The sequence below is a fragment of the Anabrus simplex genome, chromosome X (genome assembly GCF_040414725.1).
Source record: "Anabrus simplex isolate iqAnaSimp1 chromosome X, ASM4041472v1, whole genome shotgun sequence".
Lineage (NCBI taxonomy): Eukaryota > Metazoa > Arthropoda > Insecta > Orthoptera > Tettigoniidae > Anabrus > Anabrus simplex.
The window spans coordinates 50,423,327-50,438,936 of NC_090279.1; the positions used below are offsets into that span (position 1 = coordinate 50,423,327).

General features: G+C 38.0%; 1 protein-coding gene across 1 annotated transcript; it reads right to left on the reverse strand.

The window, feature by feature from the left end:
• Positions 1-2,110: 2,110 nt before the first annotated feature.
• Positions 2,111-6,160, reverse strand: LOC137503197 (myb/SANT-like DNA-binding domain-containing protein 3). The gene is made up of 4 exons (XM_068230709.1): positions 5,952-6,160; positions 5,443-5,713; positions 5,280-5,333; positions 2,111-2,165 (listed from the first exon to the last, which is right to left on the reverse strand). Exons 1-4 carry the CDS (start codon positions 6,081-6,083, stop codon positions 2,146-2,148), a joined length of 477 nt encoding a protein of 158 aa, XP_068086810.1. The 5' UTR covers positions 6,084-6,160; the 3' UTR covers positions 2,111-2,145.
• Between the last annotated feature and the right edge of the window lie 9,450 nt (positions 6,161-15,610).

The following is a 15,610-nucleotide window of genomic DNA, read 5'->3' on the forward strand; positions in this document are numbered from 1 at the left end:
CCACTTCCTTTCCTCTTCCTTCCTTGTCTACCCCTTCCAATCTTTCCATTCCCCCACAAGGCCCCTGTTCAGCATCACGGGTTAGGTACAGGACCTCATCCTCAGTTGTAACCTCAACACAAAATCTCACGCTCCAGGACAGTGCCGCAGAGGTGGCATCCCTCACTGAGAGTCCGAGGGGGGAGCCAACCCTGGAAGTTAAACGGATAATGATGAAATAATTAAATTAAAGCCCACTTTCATGAACAGTTGACAAAAGAAGGCTAACTACCATGAGTTGTTTAACACAGTGTTAAGATTCTTGCGTTTCCTCAATCTTTCCCCGGAAAATGTCAGCTAGCATGATGTTAACTTTCGCGAGAGTTACAAACAATGCAAATCTTTAATACAGCTGTAGAACATGGTGCATGAAGTCAACATAAAGACGTTGACCAATGTTTGATTCACAGTCCCAAGCTAAGAATGAGAAATTGCCTCTTCCAGACCTTTATAATCCTCCTCACAGAGTTCTGTGTGTGTGTTATGTTGTTATTTATAATGGTTTTGAGGTCTCATTTTAGGATGTAAGTAGCACAGAGTTAAACACTTTTTATTAAAGGGCATCCATGATCTCGTAACAAGACCACTTCATTAATTGTCCCCACTTCAAACCGTGCTCCGACATGGGAGTTAAATATTGTACGATCATGTTCAGAACCTGGCCATCTAGCAAATACATCCCTGATTTGAAGGTTAGGATCACTAATCACTTGAACATTAATAAAAAAGTATCCCTTCTGAATGCAGTATATTGCAGCTGTATTGTCTCCAAATGATTGGATTCTTATGTTTGTACGGTCTATTTTGAGTATGTCACAGTTTGTCTGTTAGTAGAATTTTTTGATTAATAGTTAAATGTCTGTATAGTTGGTAGTTTGAGAGAGAGAGTGTGTGTGTGTGTGTTAGTCACGATTCTCACCTTTGAGAACATCAGGGATTGGTACCGAGTCGATCGAGTAGCTGCCAGCATTTAAAGCAGGATGCTTTGGAGTCCTCAGCATTCCTGGTGAATATTTGTTCCAAGTGAATTCTGAAAATAAAAAATGTGTAAAAATGTGTAAGTTACTAAAATATTAATTATATACAATGTGATAATACATATTACACCCCTGCAATACATTTATTATTATTATTATTATTATTATTATTATTATTATTATTACTATTATTATTATTAGATTTATTCAAAAAATAAATTATTCATATACGAAAGCTGGAAGGTCTCCATATCAGATGTTGTTTGCTAATATTGTATAGTCTAGAGTACTTTAGAAAATTAGAGCTTTTAACAGAAGGCAGAAAATCATGTGAAATTTGGTTGATACAATTCTTAAGATGACTCATTTGTAAGTGGAGGAGATCTGCCTCTCCAGACTGACAATACTCCCTCATACTATGTATGTCATGACAATTTGGAAAGAAAAGTTGGATGCCCATATAGGGGTGTGTTATACATAGTCTTTTCAATGTACAGCTTCATTTCTGAGACAATATGTGTTACACGTAGAAGTTTTTACAGCGTTCTTACATGGGTAGACAATGCGTTGCCTATGGACAGCATGTACTACTTTTTCAATGGAATGTGTGTTTGAAAATATAGGGCCTGCTGTATTTCTCAAGTACTTCTATTACAGATCCAGTTTTTGTTGTACTGTATATGTATATGGAAAATCCAATCTTTTGTCAGTATCATTTGTTACATGTGTCGATGAAATGTTCCTCCTCATATTATCTATATGTCAGAATATAGAAAATTTATTTTAAATTAACATGGAGAAGTTATTGCACAACCTAGATGCAGTTCCCACCCGTTTACTTGTTTTCAGAGGGTTAGGTAAGGCCTATAACAGATGTACCAGTACATAGAAGAAATTTACCATGCTCTATCTAAATTCGAGGTATCTATTTCAGCGAACTCTAGCACCCACATTACAGACATTACAAATTACCTAGCATTCTTTCTAAACAAATTTAATTCATTGTTAAATTCATATCTACGAGACTCCCTGCATTAACATTATTGCATCTTCTGCAAAGAGTGCATAATACATACTAGTACTACTACTTGGGAGGTCATCAAACGGCAGGGAGACACTACCATCTTCCTCAGTTTGAATGTCTGTATCCTAAACATAAAAGAAAATGCTCATAATATCATGTATGGAAACTGCAAAAGCCATTAAAAATAAAGGGTTAACCATAACAAACAGAAGAGAAAGTGTGATTACTTAGCTCTGTATGCTTGTATTAACAGTACAGTAATGATTGCTTCTCAATTCACTTTTATCTATGTTTATGATTCAACAGGTAATGCAATATTATGTTTTTCCACCACAATGGTGTTTATTATGGCAGTTCTCTGATAAATATTAATGTTCTTGGCAAGATATGTTGTCTAATTAAATGATTACCTAGAACAGATCATAAAATAAAAGTTCAACCTTCAAGTCAAGTGATGACACTTTCTTTCTCTTTGGTATGGTTCAACTGTAAACAGTATTGGCAAGAGTAACATAAATGGGTCAACACTTGACGTAATGCGTAACCTAATCCTAGCATTGTCTACAGAGGGATGTCTGTACCATTTCATGAGACCCATGTTAGGAATTACATTCATTTTTAAATCTTGAACTGTGTAACTTTATGAAAAATTTAAGCCATAATTATCCCAGTGATGATGGCTTGATACAATTGACTAAATTACAATACAGTGTGTATCAACCCACGTTGTAAAAATCATTTAATTCAGAACTGGCTTTCAGAAACTACGTTGAATCTTCACTAGTTTCTGAAAGTCAGTTCCAGAGTAAATGATTTTTAGACAGTGAACTGATACAGACTGCATTTTAATTCAATAAATTGTGAAACTTAATTTACTTAAAATGTGGAACCAATGTACTGGCACAGAATATAATTTCAATGTACCATCGTAAGGGAAAATATAGAGAATAAAATGCCTTTGCTCAGAAGGAACCTGAGAATGTTCATCTGCCTCACACTCAGATCTTTATTGGGTGTGAGGGTCCATAATACCAGTTGAGGTTAAGTCAGGGTGTGACTTTCATAAATAGGAAAAGTCCTCTCAGTTTTAATTACTGCGTTGATGGGGTGAAGGTTCCTAATGGGAATCATTGTATGTATAAGGAAAGATCTTCATTGGGGTAATCATATAAATGGGATTGTAAATAAAGGGTACAGATCTCTGAACATGGTTACGAGGGTATTTTGGGGTTGTAGTAAGGATGTAAAGGAGAGGGCATATATCTCTGGTAAGACCCCAAGTAGAGTATGGTTTCTGTGTATAGGACCCTCACCAGGATTACTTGATTCGAGAACTGGAAAAATCTGAAGAAAAACACCTCGATTTGTTCTGGTCGATTTCCGACAAAAGAATAACGTTAAAAAAATGTTGCAAAGCTTAGGCTGGGAACACTTGGGAGAAAGGAGACGAGGTGCTCGACTAAAAGTGGTATGGAATACCAATATAAATGGGACATTATAAATTTTCCAGCTAACTCATTCCTGGTTGCCAGCGTTTCGCCCCGGTGTGCTAAGTTGGGCTCACCAGTTGGTACTTAGCACACCCACCAAGATGCATAGTCTCTCATACTGCATTGGCACTGCCAGTAGCTCCAAGTGGCCTCCACGGTATACACTAGCCATGCGTCTTATAAATTTACTCATTCGGGACAAATATTTTAGGTTCACTATGGAAATCAACATGTATAGCATAAGCGGTATGCAGGGAGCTGTCAGTGGAGAGATTAGTAGATGAATATGTTTGAGTGGTGTCTTTAAAGGTAGGAAAAACCACAATATGAAGATAAACTTGGAATTCAAGAGGACAGATTGGGGCAAATATTTGTTTATAGGAAGGAGATTAAGGAATTGGTATAACTTACCAAGGGAGATGTTCAATAAATTTCCATTTCCTTCAAAATCACTTAAGAAAAGGCTAGGAAAACAACATATCTACCACCTGGGTGACTGCTCAAAATGCAGATCAGTAGTGATTAATTGATTGGCACTGAGATAATTTCAGCTTGACAACACCTGCATGTAATCCTCAAAGAATAGGCTAAACCTTTTCACCCCAGAAATAGCAAATCCTAACTGCAAAGGAACACGTCAACATACCAGCAAATCATTATTGTGTATCACTTACTCTGTACAAAACAAAACAAAAATACAAACTGCTGATGGTTAATGGTTCTATATAGGACACATGACATAATGGACATAACTATTTAAAGTTCAGTAAAATCTCCTCTCTTTATTATTGCAGACTGATTCCCAGGAGAAGTTGTCATGAATTTAGGAACCAAGGATTGAACACTAACAAAATAGTATTTAAAATCACCTTTGGACACATGTTCCATTGTCATCCCAGGTATAGTAGCACAGGAACTAAATTTATCTATTCAAATTTATACTGTTCACAAGATAGAATCTATGCAGGAATTATCCTTCTGATATTTAGGTACAGCTATTATTCAATTTACACCACTCCCTTCCTTTCTTGTTTAAATTCATGCTGATTACATATTTAATTATACTGCAACCCCTTTTCCTTGGTTAGGTTAGGTTACAAGTGGGAGGTTACTACATAATCTTGCACTGCAACCAATTATAGCTACTGTGCTCCCCCGCCACTGCCCACACGGAGAATGTGAAACCCAGTGTTGGCAGATAGCTTATCCCTGTCGAATAGCACGAAGGGTCCTGCTCAAAGCGCAACGTCTGATGAACGAATCATTACCAACAGCATCACATGCCCTTATTCTATACGAGCACTGAAGAGAAGTTTGCTACTGAAAGTGAGCTTTTGGTATGACCAGCATTCAGATGGTGAAATTTTTCCACCAACTGAACTCGAACAAACTAACCGCAGCATGAGACCATAAAGACTTGACAAGTTAACGATCATGGTCACCATGCAGGCTAGTTTCCAAAGTAAATCCTTACAGTAAAAGTAGGTGACGTGTTGTTTTATTAGGCAGAAGATACTGAATTAATATTACTGTATCAACTTGCATATAGGTAGCAAGAAGGCAGTTGTCACCAAACCACCAGAGTTTCTGTGTGAACCCACACAGTTCATGTATGGGTTAAAAAATATACAGTATATATAAAACTGAGTAGGCTACGTAGATTAACTGCTACCCACGCACTAAAACAAAGCATGTTATCCATGGTAAGTTATCCCCATACAAATCTTGCTTGTTAAAGACTTACCTTACCTAATTCAACATTAAGCAACTGCAACGAATCACCACTTGCAGATTCTACTGGCACTGAAAATACAGAATTGTAGATCAACTTACATTACTCTGAAAATTCATATTTATGTTAGTTTTTGTAATACGAATACCATTTTTGATCAATTAGATAATGAAAACCAACCTTCACACAGAAATGTTGCATCTGAATCAAATACACTTTGATTACCCTCTGCAGATAGTTTGATGAGTCCCTGAACTCTATCATACAGAGGGTTGGCCTTAATTTCTGTGTGTGGCCCACCACCAGTTTGCAGTCTCTGCTGCCTCAGCTTTGCACAGTACTTCCTCGTTTCCTTTTTAAGGGAGTCAAATTTTTGGCGTAGCTGCTCACCCGTTCTTCCTGTTGTGGTCTGGGCATTGAAATCTGCAGCAATTTTCTCCCAAGCCTTTGTCTATAAAAATGAGAACAATTAACTTAGGATCCAGATGTATACCTATAATATATTTACTTTACTTGCATTTGATAATACAGGCTCTTACTAAAGGGCAAACAATAACTTACTGGGAGACTAGAACCAATGCTACAATGAACAAATCTGAATTAAATTGTTAATGGTCAGCAGTCTATCATAATACTAAAATAGATTACAATTTGACTGCACAATGAAATAATACTAAACGAACACTAACCTTTTCGTTAGACGTCACTGCATCCGTCCTCTTATTTTCCACGACGTCCTTATAACACTCTACAGTGCGTATTAGCTGTAAAGCTTCTTCATAGGTGTAATTTTGAGCCCTTTTCTTCTGCTGCTGCGACATGATGTTTAATAACTACTTCAAACACAAGCAAAAAAATGAATCACAATTACTAATGCACACGTGGTGTTGTTGTTGTTGTCAAAAAGTAACAGTAGAAGATCGTAGTGCGGGTCGATTTTATGATGCAAGCATTGCCAACCTTCTTCGTCACTGGGGTTATACCCGGTATAGCTAACCACGGAATAATGTGGAATGGTACAACAGACTCTCGAGGATATACCAGGAATAGCCTATACCGGGAATAGCTATACGGAGATTTATTCCTTGTTCGTACAACTGGCCCTTAATATAGTACAGGCTTAACCATTCAATATAGAAGAGAACAGTATTTGAACTAAGGAATGGATGAAAAGGATGCACAAAAAGGAGAGGTCAATAATGACAAAGAGGAGAGAATTTTTTTTAATGTGCCTTACGTCCTCAAGGTGTCAGGAGGGGCATATTAAAGAAAATTTTCTCAGAAATCATGTATTCTAGAGCCCTTAGACATTATTCTCTATATAACATACAGTCTGACCTTTATTCGAGGAATAAAATGAGCTAATCACTAATCACCTTTTCTAAATGGATTCAATGTCTGAACAAAATACTTATTTTGAGAGAATGTACATTCAGATTTTAAGCTATTTTATCTCTCATATGCCACAGGCGCTTCTGCTCTTTCCTTAACACACATATCTTCCAGCACATTGTGGATGTGAGGGTAACCCAGAGTAATCGCCTGTGTTGACATTTTGTTTAGCAGACTGGTGTATCCAGTCTCAAAATCACTGACGAAAGATTTGTGACATAACTTCTTCTCCCTTTTTGCTAGCTGCTTACGTCATACCAACACAGATAGATCTTATGGCGACGATGTGATAGGAAAGGCTTAGGAGTTGGAAGGAAGCAGCCATGGTCTTAATTAAGGTACAGCCCCAGCATTTGCCTGGTGTGAAAATGGGAAACCTCAGAAAACCATCTTCAGGGCTGCCGACAGTGGGTTTCAAACCCACTACCTCCCGGATGCGAGCTCACAGCCGCGTGCCCCAGACCGCACGTCCAACTCGCCCGGTTAACTTATTCTACACTATTTACGATATGAGTAATAATTTTTTACATGTGGTTCTAATGGTGGTGCAGTAGTGTTGGAAGATATTAGTTAAAAAAAAGTACAATGTGCCAACCATCCTCCAGTATAATCAGAGGGGAAAATAGAAGAGCTGCAACCCCTAAACCAAAGTAATTTCGATACTGACAGTAAAAAGTACAGACTAATCCAACCCCAAACTTAATATACGCGCTAACAGTTTCCGATATTGTCACACATTTCTTTAACATAATTCTCATATCTGTACAAGTTTGAAGCAGTAGCATTATAAGAAATATTAAACCTAGTGACCTAGTGTTTTTGATTGGGAGTCTGCTCATATGCCGGGTTCAAGTCTGACATAACAAGAAATACCAAAGGTAGAGATCTTGAACAGCAGTACACTCACATCTTGAAAATGTTCAGACACCATTCTCTTCTGTAGTGCCTGTAACTCAGAACTCAAAAAGCACACTTTATTCTGAGAATAGCATTCATTAATTGCAGAATTTTATCTTTAAGCAACTATTGGGCAATATCTCATCTGTAAATTAGCACTTCACAGTGTTTGCAATAGATTATTACTGTCAGGTCACAGTTATTCATTGAACATCTCTCTTCAAACAGTCAAGGTTTTCAAAGACTCTGAGGTGCCAAAATGATGCACAGGAATTCACATTCAACGGAGTAAAACTACAGACATATGCTGTAATTCAGCTTCCTCAAATACCTCTAGACCTAACCTGAATCATACTCGCTGACATGAAATTAGCATGTCATCAGTTTACCCCCTGAGCTATCAGATGAAAACCCATTGAACTGAAAGCCACACTAACAGAAGATTGCAATGGACTGTGATTAGAGTAGCAACAGGCAGAGCAAGGAAAGATGATAAAAATATCTTGCATCTTCTCCAAAATTTTCCACTGCATCTCCACATTCATCAGGGTGTTTGCTTTAGATGAACTATGCTCACAGTAAACTTCCAAGGCAGAATTTTTCTACATGCTCACCCAACATCCATGTCACTGTAGAGGTTTAAATGATGCAAATCTGACTTGGAATTTCTTTTGGAGGAAAAATGTTCTCCATGAGAGCCAGGGAGCTACTGGCCATAACCTAATTATATCTAGAACCCACCATTTTCCAGCACCTCAGCAACTACTAGCACTGCAATTGGCTAATATTATAGGAAATGATGTCAATACCACAAAGATACCATTACCACAAATGCAGAATAAAGAAATGACCACACACCCTCCAGAAATCCATTTCTATAACCAAGAGAGGTAATCAATTAACATCAGTCAGTCAATAGGTATTTATCACTTGAAATGCCCTGAAGCCTCAATCTTGAGACACTGCTAATCACAACTTTGTCACTAGCTGGACCTAACCAAGGCTCCTTCAACATGAAGCCTCCAACACTGATCCTAATTTATGATACCATCAAACATAGAATGCATTGCCGTCTCCCTAGTAAATGCCAGAGGCCAACTGTCCACCGGGCGGTCATTATCCGGTGGCATATACCACCAGAACCCCTTTCCTTGTCCCATGAATGATGTTTTTCTCACTAGTTTGACCCATACATGTACATCAATAGTGTGGTTTGTAGTTCCTATGGGTTGGCAGCTTTGTGTAGTGCGCTGTGGCACATTCCCAGACAAAGAAACAAAACTGAGTCATACTACACATAGGAGCTCATGCAGTAAAAGGTAATTGCTGGTGTTAATATTGAGGAAGCACATAGAAAATTATGCCCCTGCCAAACTTATTCAGCTACTAAGGGCTAATTATTGACCTCTATAAAGTTATCTGGAATGAGCTTACAAGTGATGCACTTGTTGTTCCTTCAAACCAGGTTGGTTCCTCTTTTATCTTTACTTCCAGGTCCATTTCACACAGCAACTGAAGTTGTTAGAAGGCACTGGGGTTGTTGATTACTTCCAATGACCTTACACTGAAATATAAGCCAGAAAAATACATTACCTTATTGATGTCATTGCTACTTATGTTATTTATCAACAGACTAAGCAACAAGCATGTAATTTTACATGACCATCAATATTATGATCATACAAAGAAACTCAAAATGTTACATGTCTGTTGATATTGTGCTCAGACATATAGGACCTCAAGTTTTCTATGACTGATACAACGATCATAACTAAGGGCCTCCAGTTTTACACGACTTCTAACACAGTGATCATTTCCATAGGAAAACAAAACTTAACATATCTGTCAATATCAAAGTCCCCTAGTTTTAAATGACACCTTATATCGGATGAATAGCTATATAACATACAGTTTTATATGGAACTGAAACTGCAACAAGAAGACCTTTCATGTTAAAAATCCAACGTACCTCACTTGCGATCAGAAAGCACAAAACTTCTTGAAAATTCAGTGACTATTCCGTTTGCATATCACTCCATATCTTGGATCTTTCTACCATTTTTATCCTTTGCAATAAGCTTCAAAACTAACTGAAGAAGTTCACAGTGCTTTGTGATTTTTTCTCTAAAAATTTTCCTTCTCAGGGTCAAATTCTCTCCAGCCATTCTCCTCACATCAAGCTGATTTACCATCTCTTTATTTGAGACATATTCTATCCATCTGATCTTCATCAACTGATAACATGACATCTCAAAGGCTTGAACTCCATTTTTCTCGGTACTAGTTATTATCTATGTTTTACTTCCAATATGATGTCATACTCCATACTCAGTATAGACATAACTTTTAAGTTTTCCAATCTGTTGAATCTAAATAACATGATGGAGAACAGATGGGAGTTTAAGCAGGATTTAGTTATGATATATATCGATATTGAGAAGGCATATGCCTGTGTACCACAGCAAGTAGTCTTGGATGCATTGATAAAAGAGAAGGCAGGGAGAGGAGCAGAACCAGTTATAAAAACCACAAATGAATGGTAAGTAGCATGAAGATTATGATAGGACAAACAAACCGGTTCAAATAGAAACAGGACTTCAACAAGTATCTGTATTATCCCCTCCACACTTCATTACAAACATGGATGAAATCCACAAGAGTATACAACAAACAATGGGAACCAAGGAGGCAAAGGCCTTAATCTTTGCCGATGACACTGTAATATGGGGAGAAGATGAAATCGAAGTACAAGAACAAGATACTGTATGGAATCACGAGATAGAGGAATATGGAATGTAAATAAATGTGGAAAAGTATACGATAGTAGTGGTAACGAGAGGCAATAGAGAAGGAAGTGGGAATATTGAAGGAAATGCAAGACCATTAGAAGTTGTGGAATGCTTCAAGTATTTGGGGAGAATAATTGCAGAAAATGAGAAAATAAATTAAGAAATTAGAAAGAGAATTGAACAAGCCAATGGGTTTTACCAATATGTGAGAAGTATAGTCTGTAACTGGGACATCCCAAAAGAATGCAAGAAAATTTTTCATCCAATGTATTACACACCAATTTTCACATATGCTTCAGGCATATGGACAACAACAAAACATGATGAAAGCAGAATGCAAGAGGCCAAGAAGAAATTCCTTAGAGAAGTAGTAGGGAGGACATGAAGGGATAAAATCAGAAACACAGAAATCCGGGAGTGAATTGGATTACCTGAACTGAAAGGCAATATAGAGACCAGTAAGCTGAAATGGTATGGACACATGATGAGAATGGAAGAGGATGGACTTCCCAAGTAAGTATTTACAGAGAAAGAGATCGGAGAATGCCCAGAAAGGGGTGAATGGATATGGTGAAAGAGAGTACAGAGAAGAGTAGAGTAAAAGTAGAAAAAATATTCGAGGAAGGAAGGGAGTGGTGGAGACAGAAAAGCTGAGGAGCAAACCAGCCAACTTTCGAAACGAGAAATCTGAAAGATTCTTAAGCGGAAAGTCTTTAACACGCGCATGCGTAAGTCTTGAGACATAATGAAAAAGGACGGCAAGCAGGGGGAGAGATTATAAACAATACTAACACAAGTCAAATAAATCGAACCTCGATGCTTCGTTCCCGGAACTGTCGTTTTCCCGTATTAATCGTTGAATTTATTCGGTCCCAAAAATGTTCCGTATAAACCTATGTTAAATTTCCCCGCATCTATCGTTTCTCGAACTATCGTTTTATCGCAATGATCGTCGAAAAATATTTGTCCTCTGTCACAATTTTCCCGCATTGATCGATCATACGTAAGAAAAAAATACGCAAAGGTTTTTTAAATTTAGGAGGACTGCTCAATACTCTTAGCATACCGTATAAAAGCGGCAACCTGTTACGCGAGAACGTACGTGCGATTCGGAGTTGGTAGTCTTGAACAAGGTTTTTGTAGGCTGGAGAGCTGTGTGCAGGTCATTCACGAGCAACCTCACTACGAGACTTCTGGTGCCAACGCTTCTCCTCGGCCCACTAACCGACCCCTAGAAGTATTCTTGTTTACAAGAATTAAAACGTAGGCAGCGTAAAACTCAAATTTGTCACAATTTTCTCTGTTGGTATAGGTTGGCTAGGGCTGCCAACGTCGTCTAAAGAAAGAGAAAACCACGCAGTGCGCCAGATAGGTTTTAATTAGTCACAGGGTGATTAATCGCGTCGTACCTTGTGGAGTATGGGGAATTCTAGAGGCCTGTTGACCGCTTTGTTGCCCTCTGCCCAACAGTCCTGGAAACCAGACCTAACCAAGCCAGATCAATAATCTTTTCTCATAGCCTAGTCTTGTAACTAGTTCCTAAGTTGGCAACTTCGCACAAGCTGCTGTGACATCATTCGAGACGCGCCGCGTTGAATTTCTAACCTCTGTGCAATCGTCTGAGCTGAGCTGCGGGAGCCGCGCCGTGTTGGGTATCCAACCTATGGTTCGCAAAGAGTCTACGGAATCTATTCCTAAATGTATGTTATCGCTGTAATACCCACGTATATCTTTAATTTGCAATAAGAGAACTAAACCTAAAGCTTTTCCATTATTACGAAATGTGTAAGCAAATGTGAAACGAAACGGCGCAAAAGTCACGCTTTTTTTTCATCTCGTAGGCTTATATCATGTTTGCAATATTTTCATACCGGTATGAGCCAAATGGTTAGCACGTGTTGGTCTTTGGTTGAAGGGGTCTGGATTGAGTCGATGATTTTAAATTTCCTTGATTAATTCTAACGGTTCGGGGGCTGTCTGTTTGCCGAATTAAACATTAGAATTCATCTTAGGTAGGGCCACATTTTCAAATGCGCGTAGATCACGCTACAACTCGAAAGACCTGCACCTGGCCTCGGAGGCCACGCGCCGTTATTGTTGCTGTTTTTATAATAAAAATATGTTTGCATAACGAAGAGTGCCCGAATTATTTTGCTTTCCCCCTATTATTTATGTTGCCCGCATTTATAATCTTCCCGCATCCGTCGTCATTTTACCCCTGCCCCCTGAAGAACGAAGCATCGAGGTTTTACTGTATACAGTATGTTATAATTACCCCTGAAATTAAATACTTGCACAAAGTTCCATCTTGACGAGTGCTCATCTCTTTTCAAGGGAACAATTTCCGTGATCGTATAAAACAAGGACATTAAGCAGAATATGCCTCCCGAAAAGAGTGATAATATCGTTTCTTAGTTGAACTCATTAAGAACATTACTACCTCGCTTAGAAATTCGCCACACAATTCCACGAGTTTCAGAACTACCGCCAATATTACACACGCACACGAACAAAGCCCTTCAGCAGCTACGAAGCACGACGCAGTTACTAAAGTTGTTTTTTATAAATTCACAATCTGCTACTTTTCACGGATCTCTTTTCTTCAAAATAGCAGCCTGCTACTTGTATGAGAACATCTCATTGAATGAAGTAGCAGTTGAGGTCGAACAGGTGACAAAAGCAAATACAGTAGAGACAATATGCGACACTTCCGGATTTAGCCTTGTTAAACTGGGAGACAGGTTGCAAGTGGCACTCCTAGTGGCGTGACCTGAAAATTCCCGCTAATTTCAAATATCAATTGAAATGTATATACAGAAATGGATAAATAAATTACGTCTAGAAAGAAAAGGTTACTAAGATATTAATTTCAAAGTTGCTAAAGCAATTCAGGATAAATGAATGAAGATTAATTTAACAGGTTATTATTTAAAGACTGAAATTAGACATATAATCAAGATGTGAAATGGACTGCAGTGAAAGGGTTTGATCTTTCATTTATGCATTTCTTTTTTAGCTTTAGCATTGCTGCATGAACCTTCACGGTTAGATGTGTTTTTTCTCATTAGAAAGCATTGTATCATCACATTAAAACACTTAACAACAAAAATATCGGCACATTCCTTAAACACATGATTCAATGAATGTATATTTAAGAGCTGGACAATTTCCCTTTTAACCTGAAGCCTACTAACAGAAAGAAACTATAAATTTAGCAAAAACATTCAAACTTTCCCTATAAGCAAGACTTACAATAATTACATTACATTAGGGTAAAGCAAATTTGCATCATCATATTGTTTCAACAAAATATGTACATTTTTTAATCACCCATATGTTCTTCAGTGCTTGACAATGCATTACGGCATTCCAAATGGGGTAACTTGGAACACAACCAGCAACACGCATATGTATATGCATTTCCCTTAATTAAATCAAACCTACAGATCACACCTACAACAACACATCGGAACTGAAGGTTAACTGCTGCATTATACAATAAAATAAGCTTATTATACTTTAAGCCAGTTAAAATGTGGGCCGCGCAGTTCAGAAGTTTAGGAAGTACTATAAAAATATCTTTGTAACTGGAAGAATATATATGCAAACACAATATTTACTTACATTCTCTTATCACGAGGGAAACGGAAGAAAGACGTCGAATCCTTCTGCACTACATAGTTATTGCAACCAAACACAGCATGTATCTTCCCACTCATATTGAGAGGAGATATGAAGGAATGACACACGCTACAATTTACTTATGTCAAATTAATGCAAACGCATCAATAACGCAAAAACTTCAAAAACAAATATACGTGCTCTTATGACAGAATCAGTAACTCTCACGTCACTCCGCTAGATAGAGCTCTAAAGGCTGTCCTTGAATATCCCGCAGAGTGTCGCCTATTGTCTCTGCTGTATTAGACAAAAGCACGGTAATAATCGATAATGTGATTATCGATACATGTACCGCTCAAATTTCAAACACTACATCTCGTATTACCAGCTACTATCGAAAGTCAAACAAATCCGATTTGAACACAGAAAGCGAAACCAAGCGCAGATATTCAAAATCCGTACAATAACGTTGTTCATCCATACAGCTGTAAAACACACTCAAAATCCGTACATTTCACGAAACAACCGGAATACATGGCAGGTATGGAGGGGGTCTCGACTCACTTTTGAACCCAGAAGACAGGGAGAAGAATCTATTGAACTGGAAACAAAAATTTTCACAATACTGCTATCAGCTCATTTCATCGAACAATGCCGCCAACCTTGACTTCAGTGTCCTTTCTTTATTTTTCCGCGCATGTCATATCTGATGACACAACCGAGTGGTGTTTACCAGAGCGCCCCTTGAAGGGAGTTCTGTGTCAAAAAATTAAATTAATTATTATGCAGTTTTTATTGTTCCCCAGGTGGTACGAAAATTGTCTGTGTTGAATACCTCGAGTAGTGCCTCAGTGAATTCATTTCAACCAATAGCAGTGTTCGTTAGTCACTTTGTGATATTTTACTGTACATGTAATTATACTGCACTAACAATGAATACTACAATATTTCCTACAGGTTATACAAGCTCCATTCCTGTGGCTGATTGAGTCGACTCGTATGCATTGCCAGGGAACAGATTTTTATGTAAACATATATCAATTCAGGAAACTATACTCAATTGTATTTTGTATATTGAAACGTAGGGGACAATATTGAAGTCAGCCATGGCAGATTTCCTACTGTTGTTTTCCTAGCCTTTTCTTAAATGATTGCAAAGAAATTGGAAATTTACTGAACATCTCCTTTGGTAAGTTATTCCAATCCCTAACTCCTCTTCCGATAAACTAATATTTGCCCCAATTTGTCCTCTTGAATTCCAACGTTATCTTCATATTGTGACCTTTCCTAATTGTAAAGACACAATCCAAACTTATTCATCTACTGATGTCCTCCCACGCCATCTCTCCACTGACAGCTCGGAACATACCATTTAGTCGAGCAGCTCGTCTCCTTTGTTCCAAGTCTTCCCAGCCCAAACTCTGCTACATTTTTGCAATGCCACTCTTTTGTCGGAAATTGCCCAGAACAAATCGAGCTGCTTTTCTTTGGATTTTTTCCAGTTCCTGAATCAAGTAATCCTGGTATGGGTCCCATACACTGGAACCATACTCTAGTTGGGGTCTCACCATGGGACAAATAAAGCTCTCTCCTTTACATCCTTACTACAACCCCTAAATACTCTCATAACCATGTGCAGAGATCTGTAC

Bases quoted from the DNA above. Each gene is read 5' to 3' on its own strand.
- LOC137503197 (XM_068230709.1), bottom strand. From the start codon at position 6,083: ATGTCGCAGCAGCAGAAGAAAAGGGCTCAAAATTACACCTATGAAGAA. The intron at 5,334-5,442 runs GTTGGTTTTCAT...CTGTATTTTCAG, and splicing joins TGCAACATTTCTGTGTGAAG to TGCCAGTAGAATCTGCAAGT. The intron at 2,166-5,279 runs GTAAGGTAAGTC...TTTTATGTTTAG, and splicing joins GTTGCTTAATGTTGAATTAG to GATACAGACATTCAAACTGA.